Source organism: Callithrix jacchus, chromosome 3 (assembly GCF_049354715.1).
Source record: "Callithrix jacchus isolate 240 chromosome 3, calJac240_pri, whole genome shotgun sequence".
Classification (NCBI taxonomy): Eukaryota; Metazoa; Chordata; class Mammalia; order Primates; family Cebidae; genus Callithrix; species Callithrix jacchus.
The window spans coordinates 68251347-68267780 of NC_133504.1; the positions used below are offsets into that span (position 1 = coordinate 68251347).

The window sequence follows — 16434 nt, forward strand, 5'->3', positions numbered from 1 at the left end:
TCTTATACATGGAGCCTCAGAATTTAAGTGTATAGAAGCTGAATGGCTACAATTGAAGGAGTAGAGGGCCTTCCCATCTTACTAGCTAATGCCATCATCAAACCTCAGAATTTTGCTTGATTGCTTTCTTTTGATTCACTTCTACTTCTGGTCATGTTGGCTCTATGTACAGATGATCACAAATCCAGTCATTATTAATATCACCTCCACTCCACCATAGTGATTGCACTATGGTCTGAGAGGTTGTTTGTTTTGATTTCAGTTGTTTTGCATTTGTTGAGCAGTGCTTTACTTCCAATTATGTGGTCAATTTTCGAGTAGGTGTGATGTGGTGCTGAGAAGAATGTGTATTCTGTGGATTTGGGGTGGAGAGTTCTGTAAATGTCCACCAGGTTTGCTTGCTCCAGGTCTGAGTTCAAGCCCTGGGTATCCTTGTTGATTTTCTGTCTGGTTGATCTGTCTAGTATTGACAGTGGAGTGTTAAAGTCTCCCACTATTATTGTGTGGGAGTCTAAGTCCTTCTGTAAGTCATTAAGAACTTGCCTTATGTATCTGGGTGCTCCTGTGTTGGGTCCATATATGTTTAGGATCGTTAGCTCTTCTTGTTGTATCGATCCTTTTACCATTATGTAATGGCCTTCTTTGTCTCTTTTGATCTTTGTTGCTTTAAAGTCTATTTTATCAGAGATGAGAATTGCAACTCCTGCTTTTTTTTGCTTTCCATTAGCTTGGTAAATCTTCCTCCATCCCTTTATTTTGAGCCTTTGTGTATCCTTGCATGTGAGATGGGTTTCCTGGATACAGCACACTGATGGGTTTTGGATTTTTATCCAATTTGCCAGTCTGTGTCTTTTGATTGGTGCATTTAGTCCATTTACATTTAGGGTTAATATTGTTATGTGTGAATTTGATAGTGCCATTTTGATTCTAAGTGGCTGTTTTGCCTGTTAGTTGTTGTAGATTCTTCATTATGTTGAAGCTCTTTAGCATTCAGTGTGATTTTGGAATGGCTGGTACTGATTGATCCTTTCTATGTGTGGTGCCTCTTTCAGGAGCTCTTGTAAAGCAGGCCTGGTGGTGACAAAATCTCTGAGTACTTGCTTGTTCGCAAAGGATTTTATTCTTCCTTCACTTCTGAAGCTCAGTTTGGCTGGATATGAAAATCTGGGTTGAAAGTTCTTTTCTTTAAGAATGTTGAATATTGGCCCCCACTCTCTTCTGGCTTGTAGTGTTTCTGCCGAGAGATCTGCTGTGAGTCTGATGGGCTTCCCTTTGTGGGTGACCCGACCTTTCTCTCTGGCTGCCCTTAGTATTCTCTCCTTTATTTCAACCCTGTTGAATCTGACGATTATGTGCCTTGGGGTTGCTCTTCTTGCGGAATATCTTTGTGGTGTTCTCTGTATTTCCTGCAATTGAGTGTTGGCTTGTCTTGCTAGGTGGGGGAAATTTTCCTGGATGATGTCCTGAAGAGTATTTTCCAGCTGGGATTCATTCTCTTCGTCCCCTTCTGGTACACCTATCAAACGTAGGTTAGGTCTTTTCACATAGTCCCACATTTCTTGGAGACTTTGTTCATTCCTTTTTGCGCTTTTTTCTCTGATCTTGGTTTCTCGTTTTATTTCATTGAGTTGGTCTTCGACTTCAGATATTCTTTCTTCTGCTTGGTCAATTCGGCAATTGAAACTTGCGTTTGCTTCGTGAAGTTCTCGTATTGTGTTTTTCAGCTCCTTTAATTCATTCATATTCCTCTCTAAGGTATCCATTCTTGTTATCATTTCCTCGAATCTTTTTTCAAATCTTTTTTCAAGGTTCTTAGTTTCTTTGCATTGATTTAATACATGATCTTTTAGCTCACAAAAGTTTCTCATTATCCATCTTCTGAAGTCTAATTTTGTCATTTTGTCACAGTCATTCTTTGTCCAGCTTTGTTCCCTTGCTGGTGAGGAGTTTTGGTCCTTTCTAGGAGGCGATGTGTTCTGGTTTCGGGTGTTTTCCTCCTTTTTGCGCTGGTTTCTTCCCATCTTTGTGGATTTGTCCGCTGGTCGTCTGCGTAGTTGCTGACTTTTCGTTTGGGTCTCTGAGTGGACACCCAGAATGTTGATGATGAAGTATTTCTGTTGCTTGGTTTTCCTTCTACCAGTCTAGCCCCTTCGCTGTATGACTGTAGAGGTCCGCTCCAGACCCTGCTTGTCCGGGGTGCACCTCTAGTAGCCGTGGCACAGCGAGGGATGCTACCAGTTTCTTTTTCTGCTCTCTTCGTCCCAGGATGATGCCTGCCTAATGACAGTCTTTTGGATATAGAGGGGTCAGGGAGCTGCTTGAGGAGACAGTTTGTACTTTATAGGGGTTTAATTGCTGAGCTGTGCACTCTGTTGTTCATTCAGGGCTGTTAGGCTGCTATGTTTGATTCTGCTGCAACACAGCTCATTAAACAACCCTTTTTTTATTTCTCAAATGCTCTGTGTTGAGGGGTTTGGGCTTTATTTTTGGATGTCCGATCAGGTGTCCTGCCCAGCTCAAAGGCAGACTAGCCACTGTTTGGCTGCCGAGGCTCCGCCCTGCTGTTGTGTGATTTGCGCTGTTCCTGCCGGCTCTGCTGTGGTCTCCGCCACGCCCTGCGGCGGAGTCTCTTCGTTGTAGCTGTTGCCTCAGCAACGGCAGGCTGCGTCAGCAGTGGGCGTGTATCTCAGTAGGGACGGGTTGCCTCGGCAACGGCTGGCTGCGTCAGCAGTGGGCGTGTATCTCAGTTGGGGCGGGTTGCCTCGGCAACGGCTGGCTGCCTCAGCAGTGGGCGTGTATCTCAGTTGGGGCGGGTTGCCTCCGTAGTGGTGGACGCCCCTCCCCCACAGAGCGTCTCGAACCGTCTGCCCGGGATAGTTTGAAATCGCGGTTTTGTTCGTCCCACTGGGTATCCCAAGCGATCTGTCCCTGCAATCCCCTGGGCTGGGCTACTGTGCAAGTCTCGTTCAGTCTCAAGTCCAGCCCTCTCAAGTCTCAGGTTGCCGGTTCAACAAGGCACCCGGACAAGCGCGCCCTGTGGGGATTGCTGGGTAGGGCCGGCCGCCGCCGCCCCGGCTGCCTGGCGTCCCGTGTCTTTTTATACTTGGGAGTTTCCCCGTTTTGTGGGCAACAAAGATCAGTCTGGAAATGCAGCACTGACTCACCGTTTGCAAATTCAACGCGGGCTCCAATCCTGGGTTGTTCTCACAGCGCCATCTTGAGTCCCCTCCCCATTTATTCTTAATTATCTTTGCCTGTAATTCTCCTACCCCAAATTTTCTTCAATTTACATCATCATCCTTTAGGTCATAGCTCAGATATTTCTACCATAGATGTCCCATGTCTTTCCTGTTCCCTTGTATCATCTTCTTTTAATATTGTTACTTTCTTTAATTGCCTGATTCACTGAAATACTTGTCTGTCTCCCTCCATTACACCATAAACTTTATGAGATAGGGGCTTTATCTTCCTTGTTTACCACTGCATTACCAGTGCTGGTGACAGGGCTTCATATAGTGCATGTACATGCTCAATAGACAGTACTTAGTATAGTACATATAGATGCTCAGTAAAATAACTCTGGGATTCCTGACAAACAGGTAAAACAAACAAAAAAACTGATGAGCCACCAGCACTTAAAGCTCAACATGTCCAAACTATATTCACAGTGTATGGCATATTGTAAACATTCAATAATTATTTGTTCAAAGAATGAATGCATGAAATCCCTTAAATTCTCTTTGTGGTTAAGCATGCTCTGAATTAAGAGACCACCTAAACAGGCTTTGCGTGAGCAACAAGGCTATTTATTCACCTGAGTGCAAGTGGGCTGAGTCCGAAAAGAGAGGATAGGAGTTGGTTTTATAGGTTTGGGGTAGGCAGTGGAAAAGTACAGAAGTTACAGTTCAGGATGGTTTTTGCAAGCCAGGGGAGTGTTGCCTGGGGTGGGTGTCACAAGGTCCAAGATCCAGACTGACAAAATTGGCTTTTCAGTTGAGGCAGGAATGCTTGAGGCAGGAACAATGACAGAATGTTGCAAGGTTGGTTAGTCAGGCTACAGGGTCCAGTATCACAAAGTTGACTCAGATTTTCTGGCTCTGGGGAGTACATGTGGGTCACAGGGGTCACCATGGTGCAGTCAGTTCAAAGAACCTTACATTTGTAAAATCTACACTATCCTGCTCAGTATTGGTGTCATCACTCTGGTTTAGACTTTTCCTCCCTCTTGCTCATTTATTAAAACATATTGGTTACAGAGACAGAACTATCATTCTAGTCTATTCTTTTTCATGAATGTCAGCTTTAAATTTCTAAAGTGTAGCTCTGATACCATTATTGGTACAGTTCCCCATTTGCCTTAAAATTGATATAGATTACTTGCTGTCAATTAAGGTCACTGGCATTGTAGTCCCCATGACCTTACGGTCTTATTTCTCATCTTCCCTAAATAAGCCCTACACTTACCTACCTTTATGATTGTGCTTATCTTGTTTCTTCCTAAAACTTGTTCTGTCTCCTCTTGTAAGATATATAATTCCTCTGCCAATTCCTGTTTTAAATACCTCCCACTTCAGTATTCTCCTAGCTAAATGTAAATTGCTACATACTCTGAATCATAATGCTTTATTTTAATCTTTTGTGTTGTTTAACATATGCTTGCTTTTTGGCCCTCCTCAAGATTACTATAGCACGCCTATCTTTGTGTGTTTTGTGCCACATTATTGCAGCATCTCAAACATTGCAGGCTTGAATTAAATGCCTGCAATGTCTGTTGCATAAGAGATTTGGATAGTCTGATTAATAATGGAGTATGAATTAATATTTTCTGCACTTTGTCAGTGTTACCAAAAGTTGCATGACTCTCAGTCTATACTTGTAATCATTGTTTATGAAAGAGTAAATTGTCAATTGTGTAGTAATTTTGTAAAATCTAAGACAGTGAATATACATCAGCATCCCTTGTAGAGATTCTGAAAAACGAAGATGACCAAGTACTGCCTGCAGGCATTCTGAATGAATAAGTCTCAGATTGAGCCTATCTATATATGATGTGAAAAAGCCTATGCATATTAGTTGCAAAAAGCTCACTTTCATATACATAAAGTATGGACTCTGCTGCTAATATCATAGAAAATTATATCTAACCTAGAAATTAGAATTTTGAATTACCTAAAATTATATATAATTTTGAATTACCTAAAACTATATATAATTTTGAATTAACATCAAGTGTCTTAAAAATAATACACAAATGAAGTATTTAAAGACTGAAGAGCCACTACTTTAGAAAGTTTTGATAGCTCATTGTATGGATTATAATATCCCCTGCTTTTAGAATTTCTTCAGAAGCCTTCTATATTTGAATTGGTTTCATTATTAGACTGCCACTAAAGATTGGGAAGAGAAAAAAGTGGAAATAAAACTTTATCCACTTTTGCTACTTGCTCAATTTCCTAAAAGCAGTAATGATTTTAAAAGTTTAGAACTTTGTCTAAAATTATGTTTGAGGATTTTTTAAAGTTTTTAAGTGTAAATGATTGGCTTTATTATACTGGGTAATTATAGAAGTTCTTATTACAGTACCTAATGCATGCATTTTTTTTATTTTAAAGAAGGAAAAGATTAAGAATATCAAATCAGTAAAAACTAGCTTTTATATCTCTCTGAATCTTACTATTTTTCATTGTGTGCAAAAAAGTATTATAAACATTCTAGGATTCCATTAGAGAGTGCAGGAAGAAATAGATAAAAATTTGTCTTCAAATAGACTCATTGTATTTGATGTTAAGTCTCAAAAAACTGTATTGATAACTAAAGCATTTAAATTTCTAAGTAGATGATATAATTTAAATCTAGTATTATATCCTATCCTTCATATTATACTTGATTAAATTTTGCTTAACAAAGTTTTATTTTTTAAAAGATTTCATTCAGATCTGTTTAGTATCATAAGCAATCAAAAAATACATTAATGAAAAAATCCAAAGAATATAAAGTAGATTAACAAGCATACCTGAAAATAAAGTAATATGCTTTTTAGAACATTTATTTGAAGCAAAAATAAAATCCTTGGGTAGTTATGACATCAAGATTGATAATAGTTAACTAGTTGGTTTTTTTTTTAATCAAAATTTTTTGTTAAACTGTTTTTGACTTTTATCAAATTATATACACAGGCAGACATGTATCTAAAACATTTGCCTGTAATTAGTATAAACGTAATTATTGAGTTTTCATAAAATAATATTAGAATTATTTTTGTTAGTTCCTTCAAAAATGTTAGAAATCTGACATTTAAAAGAACTCACGAGACTACAGCATAGAGCATCCTTACAGAAGACTTTTATTGTGCAGCCAGAAAAAGGACATAGGCAAGTATATAGCGTCTAGGACACATTCAGGCATAGGCGCCCCAGGGTCTTTATTTATACACAGACATACTTTGTCTTCACATTGAGCCACCACGATCTGTGCAATGAATCTTGGCTTCAGGAGTACCCCAGGCAGGAATTCCCATCAGGGTCATTTTTTTTTTTTTTGCCATTTTGATCCTGTAGCCTAGCCTGGCTATCTAGTTATGCCCAGTGAAAATCATCAGTAAACAAATCAACTTGCAGGCTGCCAGGAGAGATTCAGACTTTAAACAGCACATCATAAATCCCACTGTTTATATACTGGCTAAGAGTCAAGGCTAGACATTCAGGCATCCCCAGAGCTTTCCCAGTCCAGCTGTAAATTAATACTTTACTACATAGTCCCTGACAATTTAATCTAATAAAAGCAAAATGACGATGATAGTTGCATTGTATAAACTACAGTAAAATTTATAAAATGCTTTAATATGCATTAACTTATTTGAACTTTATAATTCTATGAGCTATGTGGGAAAATTGTTTTTATCTCCATTTTATAGATACTAAGACTCAGAGAGGTTAAGTGATTGGCCCAGTTCACATATGTTTTGCGTCAGTAGAGTCAGTTCTAGAAGACAGGTAGTTCTAGAATTTTTTTCAACACTTCATGCCAAAAGTACATATAAAGAACTATTTACTTATTTTCTAACTGTTCTGTGGAACAATGTGGGAATGAACAATATTTTTAAAACTACTAATTTCCCCACACAAAAAAAAATAGTATTTGTGTTTTAGTGAATATAATATAATATAAATGTTTTCAGAATTTTTTTAATGACTTCCAAATTAAGTCTAAGTCCAGTGCCTATTTTTTTCTTTTTAGTTATGTAGCAGGAGACTTTGTTTCAAAGGAATACGAGATAATATATATTTGGGAGAATTGTTCACAAAATTATTTTTCTAGGATTTTTCACACATGAGTATCAAATTGGGTGTGCAAGATCTAGGTAAAATATCAAGATATAGTTGTACTTGTAACATTCTCTCTCTCTACTCTCTCTCTCCCTCCCTCTCTCCCCCTCTCCTCCCTCCCACTACTCCGACCCCCCGCCGTACCCCGCATCTTTCCTTTTGCCCTCTCATTCATTTATGATCTATTTTCTTGTCTCCTATGCCCAGGTACTGTGCTATCTCCTGAGGGTTTAAAAATGAATAAGATGAGATTCTTGCTTTTAATTATCTTATATTCTATATTTTTTATGAACTCACAGTTCCACACAGGAGAATCTCTGTAATATTGATTACAATACAGTGTAGTCAATTAATAATGTATAAAGTATTATGTATTATAAGTATTGAGATGTAGGGTTTTTGCCAAGAAGTTAGTGAAGACTTGAAGATGAAACACTTTTGAACTAGGTCAAAATTAAGGAATTCATTAGAAAAAGAGAAGACTAGTCTAACCATACATGTAAAAAAAAAAAGCAACAAGGATGTGTTTAGGAAACAGTGAGTGAGTATTCCGATATGCCTGGAACATAAATTACATGGGGTTAATTGGCAAGAGATGAGACTCTTTGAGGCTAGATGTTGACTGGCCTTATAGGCCACATAGAAGCGTATAGACTTCATTCCAAAAGAGTATGGAATCCAGGAGTCATTGTTAAATAGGAATTTTTATTACTAGATGAATTTTTTTAACAGATAACATGCAATATACAGAATTAATGAAAGAGGTGACCATCAGTGAAGAGATGAGTTTGGAATCTGTTGGAATAGTCTTATGAGTGATAACAGAGCTAAAGGTTGGGCCATAGAATGCAAAAGGAATACACAATTGAAAGACAATTAGAAATAGACTCAGGCAAATTAGATTAAAATGAGGAAAGAATCTAATTATAGAAGTTTGGTCTTGGCAAATTGCCTAATCCACCTCTGTTGGACATGAGGTCTTTGAGACACGCAGCATGGTCAAATGAATTGCATTAAGCCATATTACTAGTTGGTGACAGAATTGGGTCCCTGCCTCTAGTGTTCTCCACATTGTACCTTGCTTCCTGTGTCTCCAGCAGTTTTTTTTTTTTTTCTTGATCATGCCGTGACCTTACCTTGCTTACAGTTTATAGGACACTCTAATATACATTATCTATTTTTACTTGTTCAGCAATCCCATGAAACAAATAGAACAAGCAATATTTTTTTACCTTTCTAAAGGTAAGAAAATCAAATCAGTATGGTTGCTACGCTTATTCAAAGTTTTCTGAGTTTTATCCTTACTACTTAAATACTTATTCCTTAAGTTTTTCCCTTAAAAATATATAGGATTTTATAACTGGTAGAATCATTTGTTGATTTAGATTATAGATAAACTCCTGAAATTATCTCTAAGCCCGAAGTAGATTTTACATTTTGTTTGTTTTGTCCTTTGGTGAATCATTTTGCAAACGAACAAAAAATATCTATTTTTGTTTTATTTTTTATTTTTTGAGACGGAATCTTGCTATCTTGCTCTGTTGCCAAGCTGGAGTGCAGTGGTGCGTGCGATCTCTGCTCACTGCAACCTCCGCCTCCCAGGTTCAAGTGATTCTTTTGCCTCAGCCTCCTGAGTAGCTAGGAGTACAGGCGCGAGCCACCACACCCAGCTAATTTTTGTATTTTTAGTAGAAATGGGGTTTCACCATGTTGGCCAAGATGGTCTTGATCTCTTGACCTTGTGATCCACCCTCCCCAGCCTCCCAAAGTGCTGGGATTAAAGCCATGAGCCACCGTGCCTGGCCTGTTTGATTTTTTTTTATAATCTTTGTTAATTTAAAGCAAAACATTTTCTTATATACCTCATAATATAAAATATTATTGGGACTATCTGGGGGTAGGCAGTATATTATAGGGGACTCCTTAAATACTAGTTTCATTACTTATTGTGAATCCTAGGGCATATTGGTAAACCTATATCAACCTCGCTCTCCTCTGCCTCAGTTTAATAGTAGTCTTATTTCACAGTTACTATGAGTGTTACGTGAGATGACTGCAAAGCATTTAAAACAGTCCCTGGCACTAATAACTACCTGAGATATTATCAGCTATTATTAGATTTGTATTTTCTATTGTAGGAAATTTATAACTATATAAGTATATAGTTGTAAAGACAAAGAGTCAAAAGCAAATGAATTAATATTTACTTGTGAATTTTGCATCAAATAATTTAAGTTTTATAGCACAAATATGATTTACATTTAGATACATACATAAAATGCAATTAAGAAATAAGTGGGAACAGTTCCTACACAGAAGTATCTTTCTTCTTAAAAACATATGTTCTTTAGATAAAGTATTTTATACTCATACTGAATGCTTAATTATGATATTAAAAATCGTTTTTTTGTTTAAGAAAGTCTTATTGTTCTAAAATCATTTCCATGTGGAGTCAAGCAGATATTGAAACTTATTTGATTCTGTTAGAATGTTCAAAACAACTTGTCTTTTTCATTCTTGCCACTAGTCTCTGAAGAAAAAAAGCATTGTATTATGGTGGGACAAATGTTTTATGTTAAGTGTTTACATAGTACAACTTCTGATGTTTATGGAATGATTGAGGTATTGAAGTTTAAGTTCATTTTCATAGAAAGTCCAATCAGCAATATATCTCCATCTCTATAAAGATGTTATAGACATAAATATATTCTTTTTAGTACACTAGAGCTCTTATTAGGTAATATATCAAGATGATAAAGTACTTTTCAAGAAATTTATTGAATTACTTTTGTATATAATATCATTTATCCAAAGAAAGCATGCATGACTTCTAGTTTGTACCCTTCACCATTCAGCTATATTTTTTTCCTCTTTAGTCTCTTCTATATGCATTTCATTAGTAATAAAGGAATCTTCCAGAAGTTATTTCATGGATCCATTTTAGAAACACAAGAGTTAGAATTGATTTTACCAAGTTTAGATTTCTATTCTAATTTTTTATTCTTAATGGTCTATGAAAATAATGTTTATTAATTACTTTATTTTTTAGGCAAGCCAAATTAGATCTAAGAGTTGCTGTAGCAAAAGTTGAAGAGTTAACTAATGTGACTGAAAATCTGCAGGGACAGATGAAAAAGAAGGTATTTTCAATTTCTAAGACAAATGGATACTGTTGCTTAGTTTTCTTTCTATTTTGTTAATTTATTTCAGATTAGGTGTTAAAGAGGGTTGTTAGAAGATGAATTAGTTATTTTATTATTCTTAAATATAAAATATGAAAGTAGGAAGCTAAATTATAACATTGGAAACAACTTTATAAAGAATTTTTTATTTCCATTCTCTGTAGCCTAATTCAATAAAACATCATAATCATACCTAAGCACATCATTATTGAAATGCAAATTAATGCAAGATCAAGCTTCAGTTAACTGGTTGTTTGCAGTGGAAAACAAGCATTTAATACTACATTTTATGATATTTACTAAAATATTTATTGATATAATAGACTCTAGTTCTTTTTAATATGAAATAGAGAAATTTCAGAAGAATATCAAGGAAAAGTCAGGCTTTAGTTTTAGATAGATATAGTTATTGAAAATTCTCTCTCTAAGGCTTATTAGCTATATCACAATCTAAGCCTATTTTCTGCTCTGTAAAAAGTTGATGATAGATTTCTAATAATGGTAGAGTTTTTTAAGTGTTACAAAAACCCTCCCATAAGTAACAATTTTTAAAACTTGGATAAATTTTTAAAAACACCAGAAAGCACCCAAAACAGAAAGAAGTAACAGAAAGAAGAATTGTTCATTTTTGGATTTCTGGCCTGACAGTTCTTCCAACCCCCACAGCTGTGACTTCAGAAAACAACTCAGTATGGGCTTAAGGTACCCAAGGTCAAAGTTTAGGCCTAGAAAGCCAGTTGGAAATTTAAAGAAGAAATACTGGTAGCAAGAGAAACACACAGAAAAAGTGAAAGCCAAATTCTGAGTGTAAAATCTTACCAAATATATGCCTGACAACTAAATTATGCATATGGGAGTGGAGTAGGGACCCCAGGGAAGCCAGTGAAGAAGCAGGCAGAGACCCAAAAGATATCTCCTTTTGAAAGACAGAGATGTATAGAACCAAATATTTGAGTTTGCTACTTTTTATAATTGAATACATGTGAGAAATCTGTGTAACTGAAGTATCAGAATACTGAAGCCTTCCTTATTGCTTGAAGTATCAGAGGACAAAGCCCAAAGCTGAAAGAGCAGCTGGAAATTACAGGGGAATCTCTAGAAGCAAGGGAACCACAAAGAGGATGAACCCTACCTTTGCCCAAATCTTGACTGATCTTCAAATTATGTAGGCAGAGGGTACCCTAGGGCCTAGTTATAAAAGCAATAATGGAAAGCAATAAGAACTAATTACAGATATCAACTGCTGCATACTGTATGTGGAAGAGATTTCAAATTTCAAGACCACATAAGGTAATTGTCTACCTGAACTAAAATAAAAAATTAATGCTCAAAAGAACAAAACAGTAACTGTAGTGTATTATCTACACTATCGGGTTTTCAATCAAAAATTACTAGACAGGAAAGTATGACCTCTACTTGTTGGGGAGGTGTTGGGGGAGGCAGCCAATAGAAACTTTTGAATTTAAATGTATCCATTGGTTAGATTTAGCAGACAGAGACTTCAAATTAGCCTTTATAAATATGTTCCAGGAATTAAAATCTGTTTTTAAAGTGTCTAGGAAGATGATAGATAATTTTAATTGAGGACTAGAACATAATTTTTTAAATCAAAACTCGAGCTTAAAAGTTCAGCAACTGAAATAAAAATTTCACTAGATGGACTCAAAAATAGATTGGGCAAGACAGAAGAAATAATCAATAAACTTGAAGTCAGATCAATAGAAATTTCCTTATTCAAAGAACAGTTTGAAAGATTGAAGAAAAATGAACAAGAGCTCAGAAATCTGTAGAACAACGTGAAGCAATTCAACATAAGTGTAATTGGAACTGCCAAAGAAAGGGGGATGGGAGCCAAAAAAAATTAAAGAAATAATGGTTGAAAGCTTCCTAAATTTGGTGGAAAACATTAAAATTTAAGAATCTCAATGAGTAAACACAAAATCACTTGAGACACATCACAACAATACTGCAGCCAATTATGAAGAGAATACCTGAAAGTATCAATAGAAAAATGACCTGAACAGAGAGACAGTGATAAGATTAATGTCTGAGTTCTCATCAAGAAACTGTGGAAACACTTACGGATATAGGCCCTGGCAAAGATTTTATGATGAAGACTCCAAAAGCAATTGCAACAAAAACAAAAATTGACATGTGGGACCTAATTAAACTAAAGAGCTTTTGCATACCAAAAGAAACTCAACAGAGTAAGCAGACAACCTACAGAATGGGAGAAAATATTTGCAAACTATGCATCTGACAAAGATCTAATATCCAGCATCAATAAGTAACTTAAACAAATTTACAAGAGAGAAAAATAACATGAAAAAGTGGGCAGAGGACATAAACAGACACTTATCAAAAGAAGATATACACGTGGCCAAGAAGCAAATGAAAAACTGCTCAAAAAGCTATCTCACACCCGTCAGAATAGCTATCATTAAAAAGTCAAAAAGTAACAGATGCTGGCAATGTTGCTGAGAAAAGGGAATATTTATCCACTGCTGATGGGAACGGCAATTGGTTCAGCTACTGTGGACAGAGGTTTGGAGATTTCTCAAAGAACTCAAAACAGAAATACCATTCAACCCAGCAATCCCATTACTGGGTATATAACAAAGTAATATAAATCATTCTACCATAAAGACACATGCCCATTTGTATTCATCACAGCACTCACAATAACAAAGAGATGGAATCAGCTTAGATGCTCATCAACAGCAGACTGGATGAAGAAAATGTGGTACATATATGCCATGGAATACTACACTGCCATGAAAAGAATGAAATCATGTCCTTTGCCACAATATGGATGCACCTGGAGGCCATTATCCTAAGCAAATTAACTCAGCAATGGAAAATTGTCACTTATAAGTGGGAGCTAAACACTGAGAACAAATGGACACTAAAGGGAACAATAGACATTGACCCTTCTTGAAGGTAGGGCATGGGAGGAAGGTGAAGACTGGAAAAACTACCTATTAGGTACTGTGCTCATTACCTGGGTGGCAAAATAATCAGTGTACCAAACACCCTGACACAGAATTTACCCATGTAACAAACCTGCCCATGTACCCCCTGAATGAAAAATAAAAACTGGGAGGGGGGGGGATATATGGAAACAGAAAGTATTAGAATAGTAATTCCAATAAACAGAAAGTATTGGAATAAAAAAAATACTAAGATTTTATATCCAGTGAAATTATCCTTCAAAAATGAAGGCAAAATACAGGCATTTTCAAATAAACTGAAAATGAATTTGTCCCTAGCAGACCTGCATTCAAAAAATTCTGAAGTTATTTAGGCTAAAAGGAAATGACACCAGATGGCAACTCAGATATAAAAAGAAATTAAAAGCAACAGAAATGGCAGATATTAAATAACATGTATATATATATATTTCTTTTAAGATCTTTAAAAGATGATTGCTTATAGCAGAACTGATAACACTGTATTAGATGGATTTGTAAAGTATGCATCTGTATTACTATGGCACTCAGGACTGGGATCGTAGCTGGATATACAGTGTTGCAAGGTTCCAGTGTTTTCTCTGAACTATTATCTAAATATTAACTCTAAATAAATTGGAATAAGTTCAAGATGCATATTAATAGTTCAAACAAACATAGCTAAAAGCAGTAGAGTAATTAAAATGACATTGCTAGGCTGAGCATGGTGGTATGCACCTGTAGGCCCAGCTACTCGAGAGGCTGAGACAGGAGGATCACTTGATCATAAAAACCATTTGTTAACACCTAAAGCAGGAAAAGATGAACAATAAATTTCTTTAGAAAGATGATACAAATAAAATTTATTAATATAGGTCAAAGCATCACTATGTCGAAGAAAGACCCTGTGATTACCTTGAGAGTTAATGAGAAGTATAATATAGTTAAGAGAGCATATTCTAAAGGCAAATTATCTGCATAGAAATCCCTCTCTTGTTTTGTTAGATTTGCACTATAGAAATAGTTTGAAATATTGGTAGAACTCTCTGTGCAATAACTGTTTTGAATATTTTTTATTAATACAGGATTGACGATAGTTTACCCCTCCTTTTTATTATACACATGATTTGTTTCCAAGTCATATTATTTCTTTTAATGTATGTATTAGAATGCTAATAGCATAATAACTTTATAGCATGAACTGTTTTTTTATGCTGTATAATGGTGTATTGAATTTTCACATACTCAAAGTAAGCCTCTAGTTTCTGTATTTTCCAGGAGGAGGATGTGGTGACTGCCAAAGGAAGAGAGGAGGCATCAGACAGGCGCTTACAGCAGTTACAGTCTAGTATAAAACAATTAGAAATAAGGTAAATTGTTAAATGTACCTAGCTTTATTGATATGCTTTAAAAGATATTTCACAATAGAGTTTCAGTGTGTGATATTTACTAGAATAAATATTTTATAAACTCTAAATCAAAACCATAATCTCTGGTGTAAAATCTGATTTAATCAGCATTGCTTTTTAAAAATTATATCAGATTGTTATACTTAGAATATATATTCAAAGATAATTTAATATTATTTTAGAACCTTTACTAAGTACATTCATTTAACTTTGAAAGAGAATAGTCGTACCAAATTTAGCCCAGTACTTTTTTGGAAACAAATAAAACCCTTGATATTGTGCTTTTGTATCAGTACTGCAGAGCATAAAGCACATCTTTATTTCCTGAGATCATCCTGCAAATTTTGGCATGAACATAGTTGACCTTAAATAAACTAAAATTTTTCTTTCTTCTAAAGAGTGTTAAAATTTTTAAATTATAGTTAAGAGAAAATTTGATATTACCTCAACCCTGTTGTAATTCTGTACTTCTACAAATGCAGTTACAGCAGAAATAAATCATAGACATAAAAGGCAAAGAAAGGAGAAGAATGTTATTTTTAAACACAATCCTTTAGGAATCATGAACCATAAATCCTACAAAAAGTATTACCTGCAAGAGAAATGCAGATTTTTTGCATCTTTGCCATAATATGTCAGAAAAATCTTGCAAGCTGAAGCTTGATCATCAATTATTTTGGTCTTCCAGAAGGCACGGTGCTAGTGCATCCTGCGCCCCAGTACTGTTCTTCCTTGTGTTCGTGGGAATTCTGATTTGCAGTGGCCATTCAGATACCTTTACCAGTCACTAATCTCTGCCCTGATGGCCATCATCAATTGGTATCATGTTTTTCAACAGGAGTGTTGAGTGAGCTTTTTGAGTGAGACAATTCTTAGTTGTTTGAGCTCTGCCAATAACTACATGATGTTTAGCATCCCTGATGCCAAATACTAAATTCCAGTCACACCTCTTAGCATTGTAACTACCAAATGTCCCCATACATTTCAAATGCCAATACCATCATAGTTGCAAACCATTGAGTATAGGACACTAGTATATCAGAAATGTCCATGCAGTGCTTTTTAAAAATCTTGTTTCTTTATAAAGCCGAGTGACATAACTTGATATTAGATTGTGGACTTTATTTTAGGTAAGGAGAATATATATTTGTCCTTTTCTAAAGCTAAGAAGTAATTTTTAACCAGATGCTAAAAGTCATCTTGAAAAAAATGACATTTTCCAAGTGCTTTGATGAATAATTTATCTGTTTAATAAACTCTATCCATTTGACACAATGACTATAATAAAACAGACAATAAATATATGCCTGCCCCTCCCACATCAACAATGCCTTTTGTGTGCTAGTATTTAGAATAACTAATATAGGCAGAGGAAAACAAGTGTGATCCCTTAAGCAATCAGTAATAATTCGATTTGAGAAGAAAGGGAGTAAAAGGAAGTTTTGATAATTTGTATATGTTTGTTTGTTTTTGGTAATTTGGGGCAGTATAAAGGAGACATATGCAAAGCATACTTGAAACTCATATTTCATGCCTATTGAACAGGAGTAGTAGAAAAACATCTAAGAGA

The 16434-nt window shown here is 35.6% G+C and overlaps 1 protein-coding gene across 5 annotated transcripts in view; it reads left to right on the forward strand.

The window, feature by feature from the left end:
* SCLT1 (sodium channel and clathrin linker 1) overlaps positions 1 to 16434 on the forward strand; it is a 245784-nt gene that overhangs the window by 109295 nt on the left and 120055 nt on the right. For all 5 annotated transcript variants that reach the window (XR_008480049.2, XM_054252918.2, XM_008992707.5 and 2 more), the window contains 2 exons: positions 10375 to 10465; positions 14734 to 14825. Coding sequence is in view for 4 of the 5 variants with exons in the window: in XM_054252918.2 (XP_054108893.2) it covers positions 10375 to 10465; positions 14734 to 14825 (183 nt within the window). In the remaining variant the exon portion in view is untranslated. The remainder of the gene's footprint in view (positions 1 to 10374; positions 10466 to 14733; positions 14826 to 16434) is intronic.